Raw genomic sequence first — 18,787 nt, 5'->3', positions numbered from 1 at the left:
CACAGTGTGAGTAGATAGGGAAAAGATAGTAGTGGTTCAGGCCACGTCCTGACTTCTATTAGTTTTCTGCGGTTGGCATGATTCACAACAAAAATAAGGGAGCATTGTGTTATCTGACTTCATGAGGTAATGTATTTGTACATACATTTAGTTGCAAGTTATATAGTAGTTAAAACACCCTGAATTACAAACCACAAAGAAAAAATAATAACCAAAATCCTATCTAATAAAAGCCTAATATGCTAAATGTCTGGTTGTCTGGTCATCCATTCAACCAATCAAAGCATAATATGCTAATGATACACTAAGGCCGCTCAACCACTCACTATGATGTGCACTGACCACCAGGGGGCAGATGCTCCAACTGGTAGGTTACCTTGCTGCTGGGGTCCAGCCAATTGGGACTGAGAGAGATGGGCAGGACATGCCCTGGAGCTCTCCTGTGGTTCTTCCCTGGCTGGCCAAACTCCTGCTTCCCTCCCCGGCTCCGATTGTGCACCAGTGGGGTCCCTCTGCCTGGCCTGCACCCTCCCTCATCCAGAACCCCTCAGTGGGGCACATTGACTGTCAAGTAGTTCCATCCTATATAATAATAGGCTAAAAGGCAAATCAACTGAATGGTGGAATGACCGATTGCTATGATGCACACTGACCATCAGAGGGCAGAAGCTTAACACAGGAGCTTCCCCCTGGTAGTCAGTGCACTCTCACAGGGGGAGTTCCACTCAGCCAGAAGCCCTGAGATGGGCTCATGACTAGCAAGCACAGTGGCAGTGGCCGGAGCCTCTCCCACCTCCGCACTAAGGATGTCCGACTGCCGGCTTGGGAGTGGGCCTAAGCTGGCAGTCGGACATCCCCCGAGAGCTCCTGGACTGTGAGAGGGCACAGGCCAGGCTGAGGGACCCCCTGCCCCGAGTGCATGAATTTCGTGCACCGGGCCTCTAGTTAATATTTTCTGAGAACTGCAACATTTGAATGTTAGAAACTATGAAAAACCCACATTGAGATTTCATTGGGATTCTAAAATAGTTTCAAAAAATAACGCTCATGCCCTGACCGGTTTGGCTCAGTGGATAGAGCGTTGGCCTGCGGACTCTGGGGTCCCAGGTTCGATTCTGGTCGAAGGCATGTACCTTGGTTGTGAGCACATCCCCAGTGGGGGGCGTGCGGGAGGCAGCTGATCGATGTTTCTCTCTCATTGATGTTTCTGACTCTCTATCCCTCTCCCCTCCTCTCTGTAAAAAATCAATAAAATATATATATATAAAAAATAAAGCTCATGAAGAGATTTTTCCTTTGCCTTGCTGTTTCTCCAAGCATCTCTTTTTGCTGCAGTATTTAATTTAATTCTCCAAACAAGCTTCGAAAGTAAGGCAGTAAAACTGTTATTTTGTAGAGGAGGACCTTGAGCCACAGAAAAGTGACTTGTTTGAGAACAATTAGCTGTTGGTTATAGAACAGGGATGTCTGAGTTCAAGACACTTGCCATTATGTCAAGCTAACCCTAATTAATTCACCAAACTATATTACCCTCAAATCATGACTGTTTCGTGCTTTTTTTAAAAAAAAAAAATTACATGCTTCATAAGAAGTTTGTAGAACTTACAAGTTTGAAGTGTATAGTAGATTTAAAGTTTTAATATTGACTCTGATGTTAACTGAAAAACTAAGAATTTACAATATTAGGGAAATATTTTTCTGTTTGTATTAACATAGTAATATTATTTATCACCATTTTTTTTTATTGATAGCAAACAACTAACTTCTAAATATAAAGAAGATAGACCTATAAGATCTTCTGACGGTAGCAATCTTGGTAAGACTTCTGATATTGAATTCCTCTTGGTGGTCCTACCATGGATGAATTAAGAGTAAGTTTTGCTAATGAAAGAGCAATAAAAAAACCCACCAAACAATGTGTAAGTTGCATGTATAGTTTTTCTTAATCTCTTCCTTAATAGAATAGTATTCAGTATTATTAAAACAGTTAATTATAGGTAATTCTAAAACCTGGGGCAATAGTGTTTGAAAAGAGGTTCATTTATTTAGTCCCGAACCCTAAAATCATATATGATATCTTTATGTAAAAAAGAAAAATGACTTAAATTACGTTGTTGTATGTTTCCTCTGTATTCACATTGTAACTAATTGGACTTGTTTTAAAAATGAATCTTTTGTTTAGTTTTTACAGCCAGTGGATTACATTTAGTAAGTGAAAATCTGTTTTTACATAGTGATTTGTCTCACTAAAAAAGTCACTAAAACTGGGAACTCAGCAATACTTCCCTGGTACCACAAACAAATGGCAAACAATAAGAACTGCAGCCCTTAGTTAGTGTGCGACAATCTCGATGAGAATGCTTTTCTTGATTTCAGAGAGGAAGGGCAAGGGAGAGGCATAGGAACATCAATGATGAGAGAGATTCATTGATTGGCTGCCTCCTGCACACCCCGCACTGGGGATCGAGCCTGCAAAAGCGGCCTGTGCCCTGACCATGACCCGAACTTTGATCTCCAGTTTCATAGGTCAGTGATCAACCACTGAGCTGTGCTGGCAGGGCCCAATGAGGTTATTTTTCAAAGATACCTACCAATAGCACAGAAGTCAGAAAGGCCAAACCTGTTGAGAATCATGGAGTATTTTATATATAATGACAACAAGATCTCACTATTATCACCTTCATTCCTCAGAGGTCAAAACAGAATGAGATATGATGATTCATTAGAACAAGATGTTTCCTTCTGTTTGTTGGATAATTGTCAGGACACTGTAATTTCTTTAGAACAAGATGCTCTGTTACCATTGATCAGAAGGTAATCATAATAAGTATTCAAATAACCCAATTCAGAACTCTACAAATTACATTAAAATACAAAAGTGTTTCACAATGACAAAAATGCCATAGTGCTACCCAGATGTGGCACCTAGTTCATTGTGCAATAAGAAATGTATGAGGACACCTTGGACTTGGTAGACCTTCATCAGAGGACTTGTGTAGGCAGGTTTTGCAATTTTTAGGAAATACAAGGATGAAATGATGTTTTGACCTTGAAGTTTCTCATAATATGAGAGTGCTGTCCCTGGTTTATTTCTGTTTTTTTGTGCGTGTGTTTTTCCATCAGAATTTTCAATTTTTTCCCCCAAAATTTAATTATTAATTTGTTTGCTTACTGGTCTACTATTTAACTCTCAGCTTCCTTTTAGGTACTGAATGCTATTCTTATATTGCAGAATTGAAATATTTTAAAAACACAGTCCCTGCCCTCTAAGAATTTGTTATTGTCATTATCATTCCTATTACTTACTATACTTTATTCAGTGCTTACCAGGTGGTAGAATGCACTAGGACTTTATAATTATCATTATTTTTTTTTATTGATGTGTAGTATGTGCTAGCCTCTTTAAGTCCATGATGATAATTAGTTTTAAAAATGTGGGTGAGGCCTTGGCCCTGTACATCAGTTCTTAAAGCTTTGTTACCAATATGCCAAAGTTGTGGGTTTCATCCCTGGTCATGGTACGCACCAGAACCAACCAATGAATGCATAAATAAGTGGAACAACAAATCAAAGTTCTCTCCTTTTCTCTCTCTAATCAATTTTTTGTAAGTAGTTAAAAATCAAAGAAAAATAAAGGCGTGCTTGGACGCCCAAGCCTTCCTCCCTTTCTTTTCCCACAGGGATGCATCTCCTAAACTCTGAGGGACCCCAGGAGGCTTACAGCCAGAGCAACAATGGTCAGTGGCAATTTATCCCGGGCAAACCCTCTAAACCTGTCCCCAAGACCCTCTTTTGTCTGACCACTTAGTGAGCCTAGGCTCATTTCCCCATCCCTTTCTTGTTTCACTATCCCCAACTTTAATAAATGTCCTCTAAAGTTCACACACACACTACAAAAATTAAAACAAATAAAAATGTGGGTGGGATTTAAAGTAAGCATGCAGATGGAGGAGAAGTTTGCCAGGTAAAGGGGCAGAAGGGTTATGTTTGGCGGGGGAAACAGGTATTGCGATTACACGTTAGGCAGCAGGAACAGCAGGGCAAGAGCTAAGATGTACACGTGAAGTTTATGGGGTTCACGAGCAGTGCCGTTTCAATGTGAAAATGTGCGCTACGGGAATGGTTGGGAATGAGGTGAGTGCTTAGCTAAGGCAGGCTTATGAAACCCTTTCTACAGAAAGGACTAGATCTTATCTTGTAGATCTTGGGAACTTATCAGGTAGAATGCTGTTAGCTTCAGATAATAATAGGTGGCCTAATTAAGAGGCTGAAACAATAGGAACCAGGATTGTTTGGGTGGCTCAGTGATGACATAAGGATCCCAGGTGTTGTCCCTTATTCAGCTGTGAGGTTGTCAGTGTTTATGCCTGCTTTCCTGGTCAGTAATTGGCTATGGCTCCAAAGCATCCTATTCTCACATGGCAATATGTGAAGGCCAAAGCACTGCTTTGTTCATTTTTAAATTTTTTAAAGTCTACTTGGCACACAATATATTACTTTCAGATGTATGACATAGTGGTTTTACATTTACATATCTTATGATGGGTTCACAATGAAAAGTCTAGTAACCATCTGTCACCGAACAAAGTTATTACAATAATTAACACATTCTCTGTATTGTGCACTAGATCCCAGTGGCTTACATATTTTATAACTGGAAGTTTGCACTTCTTATTCATATTCTTTATTTCATCCCTCTCCTCAACTATCCTCTGGCAACCATCCGTTTGTTCTCTGTAGCTACAGGGTGTGTTTCTGTTTTGTTTGTTTTGTTGTTTTAGATTGCACAGGTAAGTGAGATCAAACAGTATTTGTCTTTCTTTATCTTATTTCACTTAGCATAACACCCTTTTGGTCCATGCATGTTGTCCTAAATGGCAAGATTTCATTCTTTTTTATGTCTGAGTAATAGTATACATGTATATACACACATATATAATCATATATATGTATATATACAGATATACATATATATGTATATATACATATGTATATACATATATATGTATATATATTGCACCTTCTTTATTCATTTATCTATGGAAGAACATCTATGCTGCTTCCATATCCTGGCTATTGTAAATCTTGCTGCAGTGACTAAGGGTGTGAATATCTTTTCAAATTCGTGCTCACGTTTCTGTTGGATACATACCCCGAAGTGGAATGGCAGTTCTATTTCCAGTTTTTTGAGGAGTGTCCACGCTGCTTTCCACAGTGACTGTGCCAATTTACAATCACTTGAACAGTGCACGAGGCTTTCTCTTTTCTCCATATTCTCGCCAAAACTTGTTAGTTATTTATGCTTGATGACAGCCATTTTGAGAGGAGTGAGCTGGTACTTCATTAAGGCTTTCATCTGCATATCCCTGGTTAGTGATGCTGAGATATGTGCTTTCTTTAACTTAAAAAAAAAATATGAACAGACTGTCAAACTACAGCAGGAAGACCGGGGAGGTTTGGAGGTGGAGGGTGTAAGAGATCAACCAAAGGACTTGTATGCATGCATATAAGCATAACCAACGGACACAAGACACTGGGGGGTAGGGGAGGCTGGGGGAAAGTCAAGGGGGGGGGGAAGAGACATATGTAATACTCTTTGTAATACTTTAGGCAATAAAACAAATTTTTAAAAAAGAATAATAACCAAGATTGAAATGTAATTGAACTCTTATGTGATTAAAAATGTTTTGAGAAATTAGTTTACACATCAAAAACAGTATGGTGTTATTGATATTTAGTGAGAGAGGATAGGAAAGGGAGAGAGAGATGGAAATAGCAATCTGCCCACCCCTTCTGGGTATCAGGCCTGCAACCCATGTGGCCTGAGTGGGAATAGAACCAGCGACCTCTTGGTGCATGGGACAATGCTCAAGCCTCTGAACCTCACTGGCCTGGACTATGTGTTTCTTGTAAATAGGGAGAAAATGGACAGACTTTCAGTTGACTTCCTCTAGCAGTGGTTCTCAACCTTCCTGATGCCGCGACCCTTTAATACAGTTCCTCATGTTGTGATGACCTCCAACCATAAAATTATTTTCGTTGCTACTTCATAACTGTAATTTCTCTACTGTTATGAATCATAATGTAAGTATCTGATATGCAGGATGTATTTTCATTGTTATAAATTGAACATAATTAAAGCATAGTGATTAATCACAAAAACAATATGTAATTATATATGTGTTTTCTGATGGTCTTAGGCGACCCCTGTGAAAGGGTCATTTGACCCCAAAGGGGTCGTGACCCACAAGTTGAGAACCACTTTAGAGTAAAGTTTTATAGGCCTGAGTTACATCACGTGCTCATTCCTAAACCAGTTATTGATCAACTAGGTACTGTGATGAGCTTAGTATAATCATTTCCCTTTTTGGAGCTGGGGAGACACCACCTTCTTTGTGTATCAGGACAGTAAATGTCCGAATACAGTTGTAGTTGTCCAGCAAGAATGAAGACTGAGGTGGGGAACCAGCACTGCTTACTGCAGGGATTCATGGGAGTTTTGAGCAGAAGAGGAACAAGATTAGATTTGATTATGGCCCTCTGGTTGTGATAGGACGGAGGGATCAGCAGGCATTTTCTGTAAAGGGCCTGATTTTAGGCCATGTGTTCTGCCATATCTACTCAAGTCTGCCATTGTGGTGTGAGGGCAGTCCTAGAGAACCTGTAAGTGAACAGGCATGGCTGTGTTCCAGTGAGACTTTATTTGTAAAACCAGACGGCAGCTTGTATTTGGCCTGTGAGCACTCCTTTGCTGACTGACCCCACATGTAGTGGGTTCATAGAAGGAAACCACATAAAGAAACGTGGAGACAAGGGAAGATTTTGCCTCCTTGGACTAGCATCAGTCCATTATGAAGTTTTCACCCATCCATGCAGAAATGAGTCAGGAAGCTATATTTACTCCATTTGAAATGTTGGTTTTTTTCTAGGTCTATGTCTTTCTCTCTTTTTCTGCTTAAAAAATCTTATTAATTTAAGATGGAACAATAATAGTTGGTGGTATTTCCCTCCCTATGAGAGCCATTTCTTAAGAGCCCATGTTTGACTAGAGCAGTTGACAGTAGCAAAGTAAGTGAAGACAGTAGGAGGCTAAGTTCATACGATTTCCTGGTGATTGCATGTAAAAAATGGTGAGGAGAAAGAAATCTAAGGTGACTGACAGGTTTCCAGGCAGTGCACTGGCATTTAGGTCGGACATGAAGACTAGGACTTTCCCTGTGAGCAGGAAAGAGCAACAGTTCAACTGGAAAGAGCAGTCAGTTTCCATACATGCTGAGTTTGGTGGAATATCCATGGATATCCCTACATTTTGGATACAATTTCTTTGACTTTGACTTGGCCTGCCAATAACTGCCTTAAATAGGTGAACCATGATTTTAGTTTTATAAGAAATTAGGAACAAATTAGGAAAGAATTCTGTAAGCACAAGGATGCTATTATACTAATATGGTAATTATTGTTTTTCTGTAGTTATCACAGTTACTTGATTGATTCATAACTATTCTAAAAAGAAATTAAGCCCTGCTTAGTTGAAGAAAATTGTCAGTGTGATGTTTTCCTTTTCTTGAGCGGAACTTCCATGTTATAGAACATGTTGCCAATCATTAAGGCTCTGTATTTTCTATTCTGAGTAAATAGGGTTGTTGCTTGTTTCACATTGTTTTCTTACATCATTGTTTTATTTATCCCTTTCTATACCTCTTTTCCAATAGTTACAGATCTACAGGAATCTCCAAAACAAGCACTGAGCAAAACAAAATCAAAGACAGGTATTCTGTGCAACCAGCTTCTGACTGTAATTATGTATAATACCTCAAATCAAATAATAACAATTTCACATAATGCAATTTTGTTAAAGATCCTAAACCCACACCTAAGTTTGCTTATTCACTAGAGAGATTTATAGGACCCAGCATATAGTTGTGCTCATACCTGAGATTTATTACAGTGAAAGTCCAAAGTAAAATCAGCAAAGAGAATTGGTGTGTGTGTGACAAAGGGTTGAGGACACCAGGCACAAGCTTCCAAGAGTCCTCTCCCTGTGGAGTTACCAGGAGGTCTTCATTACTCCAGGGTCAAATTCTGACAACACACGTGAACTGTGCCATCTACCAGTCTGGTTAGACTCAGTGCCAAGGTTTTTATGTCATGCTAACCACATAGGCATCTTCCCCACAGCATGTACCAAAATTCCAGATTTCCAAAAGGAAAGCCAGTGTTCAGCATGAACACCATTGGTTGTACAAAGTGTTTAGGCACAGGGAGCCTGTGGTATCAGTTTAGAAAATGTGAAAACCCTGCTCAGATTCAGGTTTTCAGACACCAACTGAAGGCGATGCGTGTAAGCAGGACTTTCTAAGGATAGCAGACTTGAGCCTGCTGCATGAAATGTTTCTGCACAGCAGGTGTAGCCCTGACTGAATCTTTGGCTCTCACCTACAATTTTATTTTAAAAGCAAGTAATATAACATGGCACTAGTTTCAGTCGCATCATCCATAATTGCCTGCAATGCTGATTACATTTGTGACTCTTGGTGAGTATTTAACAGGTATTTGTACATAAATTACTATTGTAATATTAGGGAATGATAAACTTTTCTTTTTATCCAATTACCGTTTCAAGATAATTTTTAGATAAAATCAGCATAATAATTTCTGATTTTTTAAAAAATATATTTTATTGATTTTTTACAGAGAGAAAGGGAGAGAGATAGAGAGTTAGAAACATCGATGAGAGAGAAACATCGATCAGCTGCCTCCTGCACATCTCCTACTGGGGATATGCCCGCAACCCAGGTACATGCCCTTGATGGGAATCGAACCTGGGACCTCTCAGTCCGCAGGCCAACGCTCTATCCACTGAGCCAAACCGGTTTCGGCAATAATTTCTGATTTAAAATTAGAATAAAAAGTGCCTTTTAATTACAAATAAAAAAATCACTTTTTATTTGTGTTGCACTAAATCCCCATTTATAATTATCAAGTAAGATTGGTATACTTACCAATTATTTTCTTGTCCTAGTTTACAACTAAGATTACTAGCTTTATTTATGTCTTTCCATATGCTTCACTCAATTTGGGATAATACCCATATTCTGATCTTTATGTTAATTTCTAAGGTGACTGTGTCTTGACAATAGCATTAATATGTTGATATATATTAATAGCAGATTCAGCGGATACATTTTTTAAAGAAAAATTAATAAGCCTTAGTTTTTGAGCTGTTTTAGATGCACAGCAACATTGAGCTGAATGTACAGAGTTCCCATCAACCCCACGGCCCCTACACACACAGCCTTGCTCATTTTTGACATCCTGCACCAGAGAGGAACATTTATTACAACGGATGGACGTGCATTGACACATCATTATCAACGAAAGCCCATAGTTTACCTGAAGATTCACACTTGGTGTTGTACATTCTATGGGCTTTGACAAATGTATGATGACATATATCCACAGTCAAGAGTATCGTATAGAATTGTTTCATTGTCCTAAAAATTCTCCCTGCTCTGCTTATTCATTCCTACCTTCTCCCTAACCCTTGGAAACCACTGAACTTTTTTTTTTTTTTTTTTTTTTTACTGTCTCCATAGTTTTGTATTTTCCTGAGTGTTGTATAGCAGAAATTATGCAGTGGGTATCTTTTTGATTAAAAAATTAAAATGCTAATGTAACTGGATGTAGTTATCCAAGATGTTCTTTGAACTTTGTGGTTTGTTGTTGTTGTTCATCAGCATAGGCTATGATGACATCTGCGGTACAAGCTGAAAGAGAATGATTTCTGTAGGCATTTGCCACCTAATGTTGAAGGTTGAGAAAAATGACCTCACGCTCTACTGCAGAGCACTGACTGTCTGCACCACCCTGCTCTATGAGCTGGGGACAGATACACTGTAGCAATGGAAGGAAATAGTCTCATGGGTTCTACTTTATCAAATTGGACTCACAAAGTCTCTCTTACTTATCTTGCAACTAGAGTCTCGATGCATGAAATTGGTGCAATGGGTCCGGCTCCCGCCGCTGTGGAGGCTGCCTCGGCCCCCGCCCGCCACAACAGCAGCCTCTGCCTCGGCCACAGCCCCCACGGCTTCATCCGGAAGGTCATCTGGAAGTACGTCTGGATGTCCAGTCTAATTAGCATAATACGCTTTTATTATTATAGGTTGGAAATGGAGCCAGAAAGAGTCTGCTTCCTATGTTTTGCTGTGCTGGAAAGTGTAGTGTCTAGTGACCAAGCTTCCTTTTGATGGAGTATTCCATTCTAAACTGGCTGTATTCACTGAAGAGCTGGATAAGTCATACTGTGTTACCCAAAATAAGTATACTCTCATGTAACTGCTCCTAAGGGAATGAGTCCTGAAAACTAATGCTATTTAAGTTTGACATTGTTATTCTATGACTAGAGGCCCCGTGCACATATTCATGCACAGGAGGAGTCCCTTTGGGTGGCCTGCGGGGATCAGGCAGAAACCCGCAGTCCAACTCTGCCTGTAGCTCCTACCTGCCACTCCCGCTCATACTGCCCCACTGTGCCAGCCGTGGGCTTGGGCCCAGTTATTCCCTATCCAGAGAGGCTCGTACTCCAACAGCAGTGCTTGCCACCCCTGAGCCCTGCATCTGGTGCCCTCCTGAGTGGAGTGGCCTGCAGGATTGGGTCGAAACTGCCTCTCTAACATCCCCTAAGAGGTCCCGGATTATGAGAGGGCGCAGGCCAGGCCAAGAGACCCCACAGGTACATAATCAGGGCTGGGAGGGACCTCGGGAGGGCTCCAGGGTGTGTCTGGCCCATCTCACTCATTCCTAATAGGCCGGACCCCTGAAGCAAGCTACCTATTGGTCAGAGTGTCTGCCCCCTGGTGGTCAGTGCATGTCATAGCAAGCAGTTGAGCTGCATTAGCATATCATTGGCATATTATGCTTTGATTGGTTGAACAGTTGACCGAACTACCAGACACTTAGCATGTTAGGTTTTATTATATAGGATTCTGCTTCTACTAATGTTGCCATTTTCTGTCAGCCTTATGGGATTTTATTGGGATTATGTTCATTTAAATAGCAGTTGATAGGTAGGTATCAAATGTTGAAAGAGCCCATTCTCTTTTATTCTTGGATTTGATATATTTAAAAGGAGAAAGTAAGTGTTGTTAATGGCCTACCAATAATATGATTAATAGTCCCTCTGGTATAGTCTTTGTGTGTGGTCCTAAAGGAATACTTTATAACAAAGCATTACTCTGATACTTTTAGTGTCTTGTATTTTTCTATTGTTTTAAAATGTATTTTACTTTTTTCCTTAATAGTGCATGAGCTCTCTGAAGAAGACTCTTTATGCAGGTAGGATTTTATGGGATTTTAAAAACTATACATTACCTAAGGGAAAGCAGAGAAAAGAAACTAAAAGTTCTAGAGTGTTCTGCTGTGTGCTAGACCCTATATTATATATAACCTGTGTTATATAATCATCACAATAGCTGTCAATGTAGCTGTGTATTGTAGCCTACTTTTTATTAATGAGGCAACTATAATTCAGGGAGGTGGATGAATTGACCCATGATTCTATAGTTAGCAAGTGGCCAACCCATGATTTGACTGTCAACCTGTTGGACTCCCCAATCTATTCTTCTGTCCCTCAACATACACTGATAAGTTCCTATGTAGCGCTGGCATTGAGATATAAATGTGAATCAGACCAACTCAGAAAGTGAAGTCTGATTGTGTGTTAACTCTGATTTAGAGATTTTCTAAGAGGCTTAATTAATCTGAGCATTTACTTTACTCTCCTTGACAATTGTAGTGGTAAATAGGACCTTGCTCTTCCTACCAAAGCTTTTAGGGCCCTTCTCAGTTAGCTATGGCCACAGAACCAAAGGTTGTACCTAAGCAAGGCCTCATCAGTCAAGCGTTGTTAGGTAAAATGATATCTATTCTTCTTGGAATGAATTACAGTGGGGCCTTGACTTACGAGTTTAATTCGTTCCATGACGGAGCTCGTAACTCAAATTACTCGTATGTCAAATCAATTGTGAACGAGTGAGACACGTGATGCTGGGCTGATGTTGTGGCGTTCACTGTGGTGTTCACTCTGACATTCGCTGCGCCAACTAGCAGTGGGGGTATCTGAAGCTGGCTCGTAACCCGAATTTTAGCTCACAACTCAAAGCAAAAAATCGGCCAAGAGACGGCTCGTATCTCGAAAAACTCATTAGTCGGGACACCCATAAGTCAAGGCCCCACTGTACTTATCTGTAAGTAGTAAAGAATATCTATGTATAGTTCATGTTATAGGAATTAAATTTAGCGTGTATTTAGAGGATATTTCTAATTGATTCCTCTATTTACTGACTTCCCAGTCTGGCTTTCTCTTTAGGCTACGACCTTTGCCTAGTTGTATGAGGTATTTTCCTTGATCCTATAGTCTTTTTCCCTCTTCCATGAGTTCTTGATTTATTTTATTTTATTCTCTGCTTTTTTTAGTGTTTCTTTCATTGTGTTTTTTTCTTTTCCAATGCTGCCAGCTATGGTGTTCTCCATTTTTCTATAGACAGGATCAAAGGCACATAGAATTTCAGTAGTTTAAGGAAGCCTAGTAATTAATTAAACAAAACTGCCTGTAGCTATTCAACCTGTGTTTAATATCATGGCTAACTGATTGTTGGCATAGAATACTGGAAATGAAAAGAGATTAAAGTGACTCATTGGGATATATAAGGTGGTGAAACTGACTTATAAACTCAGGTTGCTAAGTGTAATACACTACCTTCTTTGTCAATCTGTAGGAGAGTTTCATAATAGAAATATGGGGAGTGGTAGTGAACACAGTCAATAGAGGGTAAAAATGGAATTAGCTGGAGAATCCCAAGTTTCAAGAGGAATGACACTAGGTTGGGATTGAAGATGAGAATATTGGGGTTTGTGACAATTTAAAGGTAAGTTTTAATAAGGAAGGCCATAGGATGTTGGGAGTTCTCTAGAAAGGCAGACTAAAACATGAGGCTCAAGGAAGTCCTGAAGAGATTGCTACTCTTCTATTTGTTTGTTTAATAGAAGGAAATAGCACCATTCAAGGTTTCTTTACAAAGATATTTAAAACATTGGAGCCACTGGAAAGATTCTTTTGATCACAAATAGGACTGTGGTCTCATCAACCTGAACTCTGACTCAGAGAGTGGGACTTAGGTACCCTCGAGTCCTAGGGTGGGCTCAAATGGAAAAAAAAAAAAAGGAGCTCTCTATTTCCCTGGCAAACAAACTAAATGGAGTCTGAGTGATCCACTCACTACATAGGCGTGTTACCCAACTCCATTACTGATGTGACATCATCTAGTCCTTCCCCTGCCCAACACTCTGTGTACATGGGAAGCACATCAGCTCATTGGGGTTGATCCTCATGCTGCTACACACAGTATACAAGCTGCTGTTCAAAGGCTGACCCCATGTCAAGTAATTCATTCCAGCTGGGTGGGGTGCCTGCCCAGATTTCTGTTTGGGTGTTCTGCTTGTTCTAATTGGGTCATGCTCTGAAGCCCCCCACTGAGTGTGTTGGTTCTGGGTCCTCTTGGGCGGGACTCTCTTGCAAGTCAATGTCAGTCTCTGCCTGTGATTTCCCCTGGGCTACCTGTGTGGAACAACAAAGCGATCCAGCTTGTGACTGCCTCTGCTGGGCCTGGGTGAGCCTGGGAGGGGCCAAGCTGCAGAGCAATGCCTCCTTCTACCAGCACCAAGCCCATGGGGCAGCTGAGCAAAAAGCCCAAGTCACTCCGAGATCCACTTCCACCTACCAGCTTTCTGTTGGGGTCAGTCACTGAAAGAGCTCCTGTTGGTATGTGAGTTGCATGAGGTAAGTGAGTCATCAGGTAGGTGCCAGTGGTGTTTACCATGTTGTTGCAGATTCAAACTTGGCTTCATTTTTCGGTGTGAGGCCAGTCAGCAAAAGTCCCAGGGTACACAAATGCCAGTCATCACCCACCAGGTACCTGTGGACCTTTGTGTTTGATGGGCCTCAGGGAGTCATTAGGGTGGGGCCAGCAGAATTCATCAGGCCCCAGGTATCAAGATTTGGCTGTGTGAAGAGAGGGCTCAGCACTGGAATGGTGGCCTCAGTTAGACCAGCAAGGGAATGAAAGCCCCAAACCAAAGTCACCCAACTCAGTCTCTGACACCCCCTGAGTCCATCCCGACCTCCTTAAGAGACCTCCATGAAAGTCTACACCAGGCATCCTCAAACTACGGCCCGCGGGCCACATGCGGCCGCTGAAAACATTTATCCGGCCGGGCCGGGTGTTTTTGCCGCCACCGCTGCCTGTCCTGCTTAGCAGCCGACTCGCCCCGGGCCTGCAGTGCGCATGTGTGGAATGTCTGAGGGACAGTGAACTGGTCCCTGTTTAAAAAGTTTGAGGACCTCTGGCTACACCGTGGGCCCTGGCAGCTGGCTCCTGTGCCCTGTATAGCTTACAGGGTCGGGGACAAGGATTCCGGATGTACGTTCCCCGGGCTGAGGCGATAAGGAAGGGAGGGCTTGACCCAGGGGTGACGGCATCTGGGAGAGGGACCCAGCACAGGGAGGGCACCCAGAAGCCATCCCCTCAGCTCTCTCCCAGAGCCACACCAAGCAGTCTCTCCTCACATGACTCCCAGTGCCCTCTGAGCCACCCTTTCTTCATAGGCCCAGGGTGAATGGTGGGACCTTGTGTACCGGACCTTTCAGAGGGCTCCTGGGTTCCTAGCAGACTCCCACCTCATCCGGGAGGGCAGAAGCCCCGCTGATTTTCACAGCCAGATGCCCTGTGAGCTCCTCTTCCAGGCTCTGGTTCCAGGGCATTGTGATCGTTTTCAGAAGATGACCAGGGAGAGTCTACCAGGGACCCAGGGTCTGCTTGAGATGGAGGAACAATTTTGAGAGAGGTTTCTTCTCCTTCAGGAAATGTTTGTAATGTTGCAGAGACAGACTTTCCAAATGCATCTTTCCCCTCACAATCAAGCGTTATACCTGTCAAATGAGAAGGCATTTGTCTTAAGCTTGCTCTTTCTTTAGAGTTATCACGTAGTGGCTCTTCCTCAGGGCACTCAGCCATTTTGAATTTTACAGAAAATTCATGTGACCTATGCAGTGACTCATCTTTGGAAAGTTGTAAATTCTTCATCTGCTCTGATGTGCCTTGTTTGATGCACATTTCCTCATCCTTTTGCACAGAAGGGTGCCCTGAATATGCAGATGTATCCTCTTTGTCACATGCCCTATTTATTTGTGATTCTTGAGACATTTTTTCTAAATGCAAAGGTGGAAGATGAATCTGCTTGCTTTGATTTTCAGATGTCTTTGCTGTTGGGGTATGTGTTTTTGAAATATTTTATCCATGAGTAATCAAGTATGGACAAAGATAAGTTAGAATATAATTAAAATTTAACTGTTAGGATTCTTAATCTATGATTAGTTACTTCCAATCACAGGATTGAAACTAAGAAGTCAATAATAATAATAACTTGCCTTGGTCTAAATAAAAATGAAAATATGAACCCTCACACCTAATTTTGGCACTATTGGAATTACATAATTTATTAGGTGTTAAATCTATCAAAATTAAATTACTAGCTGAATTTTAACATTACAGATGCTTCCTTCCTCACTTAAAATATTTCACCTCACCATATCCTAGCAGTGAGCCCCTAAAGTGCAGAATTTGTTAGGGGTGCTCCAAGATGGAGGCAAAAGAGGTGAAAGTTACACTCACCTCCTCCCTGGGCCAAATTGGAATGACAACTAAATCATATAACTACCAACATGAAGACTAGCTCAACATTAGTCTTATAGCCAAGGATCTGCAGAAGATGCCTCAGCTACACTGGCAGGAAGGACAGAGATTCCAAAAGGGCTGGCCCCACATCCACGTGTGGTGGCTGAGAGGCATGTCTCAGGGCAATGGTCCCCCTGAGGAGCATGTGGCCTCAACCCCACGCTGGGCTCCCACCCTTGTTTCAGGAGTCTGTGCCCTCATAAGCTGAAGATGTAAATGTTCTGGAGCCTGCAGAAGGGTGATCTGGGAGTGGGAAGGTAGCAACATAAGCATTTGTTTTTTGACATTTGGACATATAAAATTCAACCATTTCAGGAACTTCCTGTATAGTTTTAAGGTAAAAGGAAGGAATGGGTTCTCCTTAATAGGTGGTTTCCATGCTAAAGAAGCAAGACTGCCATTTTTGACTGACATCGTTTAGTCTTTGAACCAGAGACAGATGATGAGGAAGGGACAGTGTATCTTCCTACCTTGACTTAGGCCATCAGATGTGTTCCAGTTTAGGAAATAAAAGTTATGTCCGCCATTAATTGGTGAAAACAAATTAGTCTCAGGCAGAGTGTGTCTTCATTAAATAGCTCACAGGTTGGGAGAGGTAGCAGCAGAAATAGATAAAAGTATTTAAAAAAAAAAAAACCACTAAGGCCCAGTGTTAATTATATTAAGAATCTTCATTTGATATATAGATAGCTGACTTTTCACTTAAATTGTTTTGTTGTTTTTTCAAAGAAATGGATTCACTCATTTGTGTTGTATATTTTACTACAAATCTCGCATTATTGATTCATGCCCTACATCAGACCATAAAGACTTGAAGGTAAAGTGATCTCTTGTGAAATTAATTTTCCTGTTCTGAATTGAATTATGTGTATCACCTACTCTTAAAGTTTCCTAGTGGCTTCCCTATCACTGTTTTATGTTTGTAAGGCAAAATTAGTCATATTATTGTTAAATCCTTCAGTGAGGAAATATGTTTTGAATTGATTATAGAGAGAGAGGAATGGACTGGGAGAGAGAGAGAAAGAGAAACATTGATGTGCGAGAGAAACATTGACTGGCTTTCTCCTGCATGGCCAATCATGGGAATGAACTGACAATCTGTGTATATGCCTTGCCTGGGAATTGAACCCGTGACCCTTCCAAGCATGGGACAACACTCCAACCACCAAGCCCCACAGGCCAGAGTGGAAAATATATTTATTTTATTGCGTGGTTCTTTTTATATACAATGTCCACAAAAGGGTGGGTCCATAGAGACACAAATCAATCAAACAGGTGGTTGTCAGAGACTTGGGTAGGGGGAATGGGGAGTCTCTATTTCATGGGAATGAGATTCCCTTCTGGAGAGATTGAAAGGTTTTGGAACTAAATAGAGGTGATCATTGCATAGCATGGTACATGTGACAAATGCTACTGAATTTTTTACTGGTTTACTTTATGTTTGGTGAACTTTAATCACTAAAAAAGAATACTGTCATAATCAATCAATCAGTCAAATGAAGATCATGTTACCCCTTTTAAAACAATCCAATAGACTCATTTAAAACATGTTTCCTGGTGAAAGGTTACATTGTTAATTTGAGATTTTTCCTGTTTCTTGAGGTAGGCCTATACTGTTGTGAATTTCCCTCTTAAGGTTGCTTTCATATGTCCCACAGATTTTGGGTTGTCATATTCTCATTTCATTTGTCTCTAGGTATCTTTTGATTTCCTCCTTGATCTCATTGTTAACCCATTCACTTTTTAGTAACAGGTTATTTACCCTCCATGTGTTTGTGTGTTTTCAGCGTTAATTTGGTAATTGATTTCTAGTTTGGTACCATTGTGGTTGAAGAAAATGATTTTAGAGAGAGAGGAAGGGAGAGGGACAGAGAGATATAAACATTGATGAGAGAGAAACATCAATCCTCTGACTCTTTCATGTTCCCTGCAGGGGATTGGGCCCACAACATGGGCATGTGCCCTGAAAAGGAATCAAACCAGCGACCTCTTGTTTCCTGGGTCAACACTATCTCCTATCTCCTCCCTCGCTCCTCCTTCTGGTGCTCCTATAATGTGGATGTTGCTATACTTTGTGTTGTCACAGAAGTCTTTGAAACTAGCCTCATTTAAAAATATTTTTTTCCTGCACTAATGGGATATTACCTTGTCTTCTAAATCAAAGATTCTATTTTCACCCAGCTGGCATGGCTCAGTGGTTGAGTGTCAAACTTTGAACCAGGAGGTCATGGTTCAATCCAAGTCAGGATCTATGCCAGGGCTGCAGGCTGTGAACATGTTTTAAACAAAAATGAGGAGAGTTTTTATAATGATACAGAAAATAAAAAAGTAAGGACCCCAGTAGTTATGTCTGAAGTAAAAGGAGACCAAGACTTTGCTATGCAGATGACAAAAAATATGACCCCAAATACCATGGATTGGAAATTAGGCATGTGGGGCATGCAGGAGGCAGATGATCAATGATTCTCTCTCATCATTGATGGTTGTTTTTTTAATATTTTTATTGATTTTAGAGAGGAAGGGAGAGGGAGTGAGAGGCAGAAACATCAATGATGAGAGAAAATCATTGGTTGGATGCCTCCTGCACATCCCCTACTGAGGATGGACTGGAATCAAACCCAGGACCCTCAGTCAAAGCTCTATCCACTGAGCCAAACAGGCTAGGGCTCATCATTGATGTTTTTATCTCTTTCTTCCTATCCCTTTCTCTCTGAAATCAATCCAATGTATTTTTTTAAAAAGATTCTCTTCTCTGCTTCATCTAATCTGCTACTGATTCCTTCTAGTGTATTTTTCATTTCAGATATTATATACTTTATTTCTGAGTGGTTATTTTATATGGTTTCTTTGTCCTTTTATATACTTGCTATCTCTTTGTTGAAGTTCTCACTACATTCGTTGATCATCATTGTAACCATGTTCTTGAACTCTGTATCTGGTGCACATCTTTCCTCCTTTTATTTAGCTTGTTTTTTTTTTTTTCTGAAGATTTC

The 18,787-nt window shown here is 40.8% G+C and overlaps 1 protein-coding gene across 1 annotated transcript in view; it reads left to right on the top strand.

The window, feature by feature from the left end:
* Positions 1-1,759: 1,759 nt before the first annotated feature.
* Positions 1,760-18,787, top strand: part of LOC132234060 (putative coiled-coil domain-containing protein 144C) — a 53,839-nt gene continuing 36,811 nt past the window's right edge. Inside the window, exons 1-6 of the mRNA XM_059695138.1 lie at positions 1,760-1,816; positions 3,681-3,737; positions 7,713-7,769; positions 9,980-10,114; positions 11,304-11,337; positions 16,524-16,611. Coding sequence (XP_059551121.1) covers positions 3,683-3,737; positions 7,713-7,769; positions 9,980-10,114; positions 11,304-11,337; positions 16,524-16,611 — 369 coding nt within the window. The 5' untranslated portion in view covers positions 1,760-1,816; positions 3,681-3,682. The remainder of the gene's footprint in view (positions 1,817-3,680; positions 3,738-7,712; positions 7,770-9,979; positions 10,115-11,303; positions 11,338-16,523; positions 16,612-18,787) is intronic.

This window comes from Myotis daubentonii, chromosome 1 (assembly GCF_963259705.1).
Source record: "Myotis daubentonii chromosome 1, mMyoDau2.1, whole genome shotgun sequence".
Taxonomy (NCBI): Eukaryota; Metazoa; Chordata; class Mammalia; order Chiroptera; family Vespertilionidae; genus Myotis; species Myotis daubentonii.
Note: the sequence above shows the minus strand (reverse complement) of the source record. Positions and strands in the feature narration are given on the sequence as shown.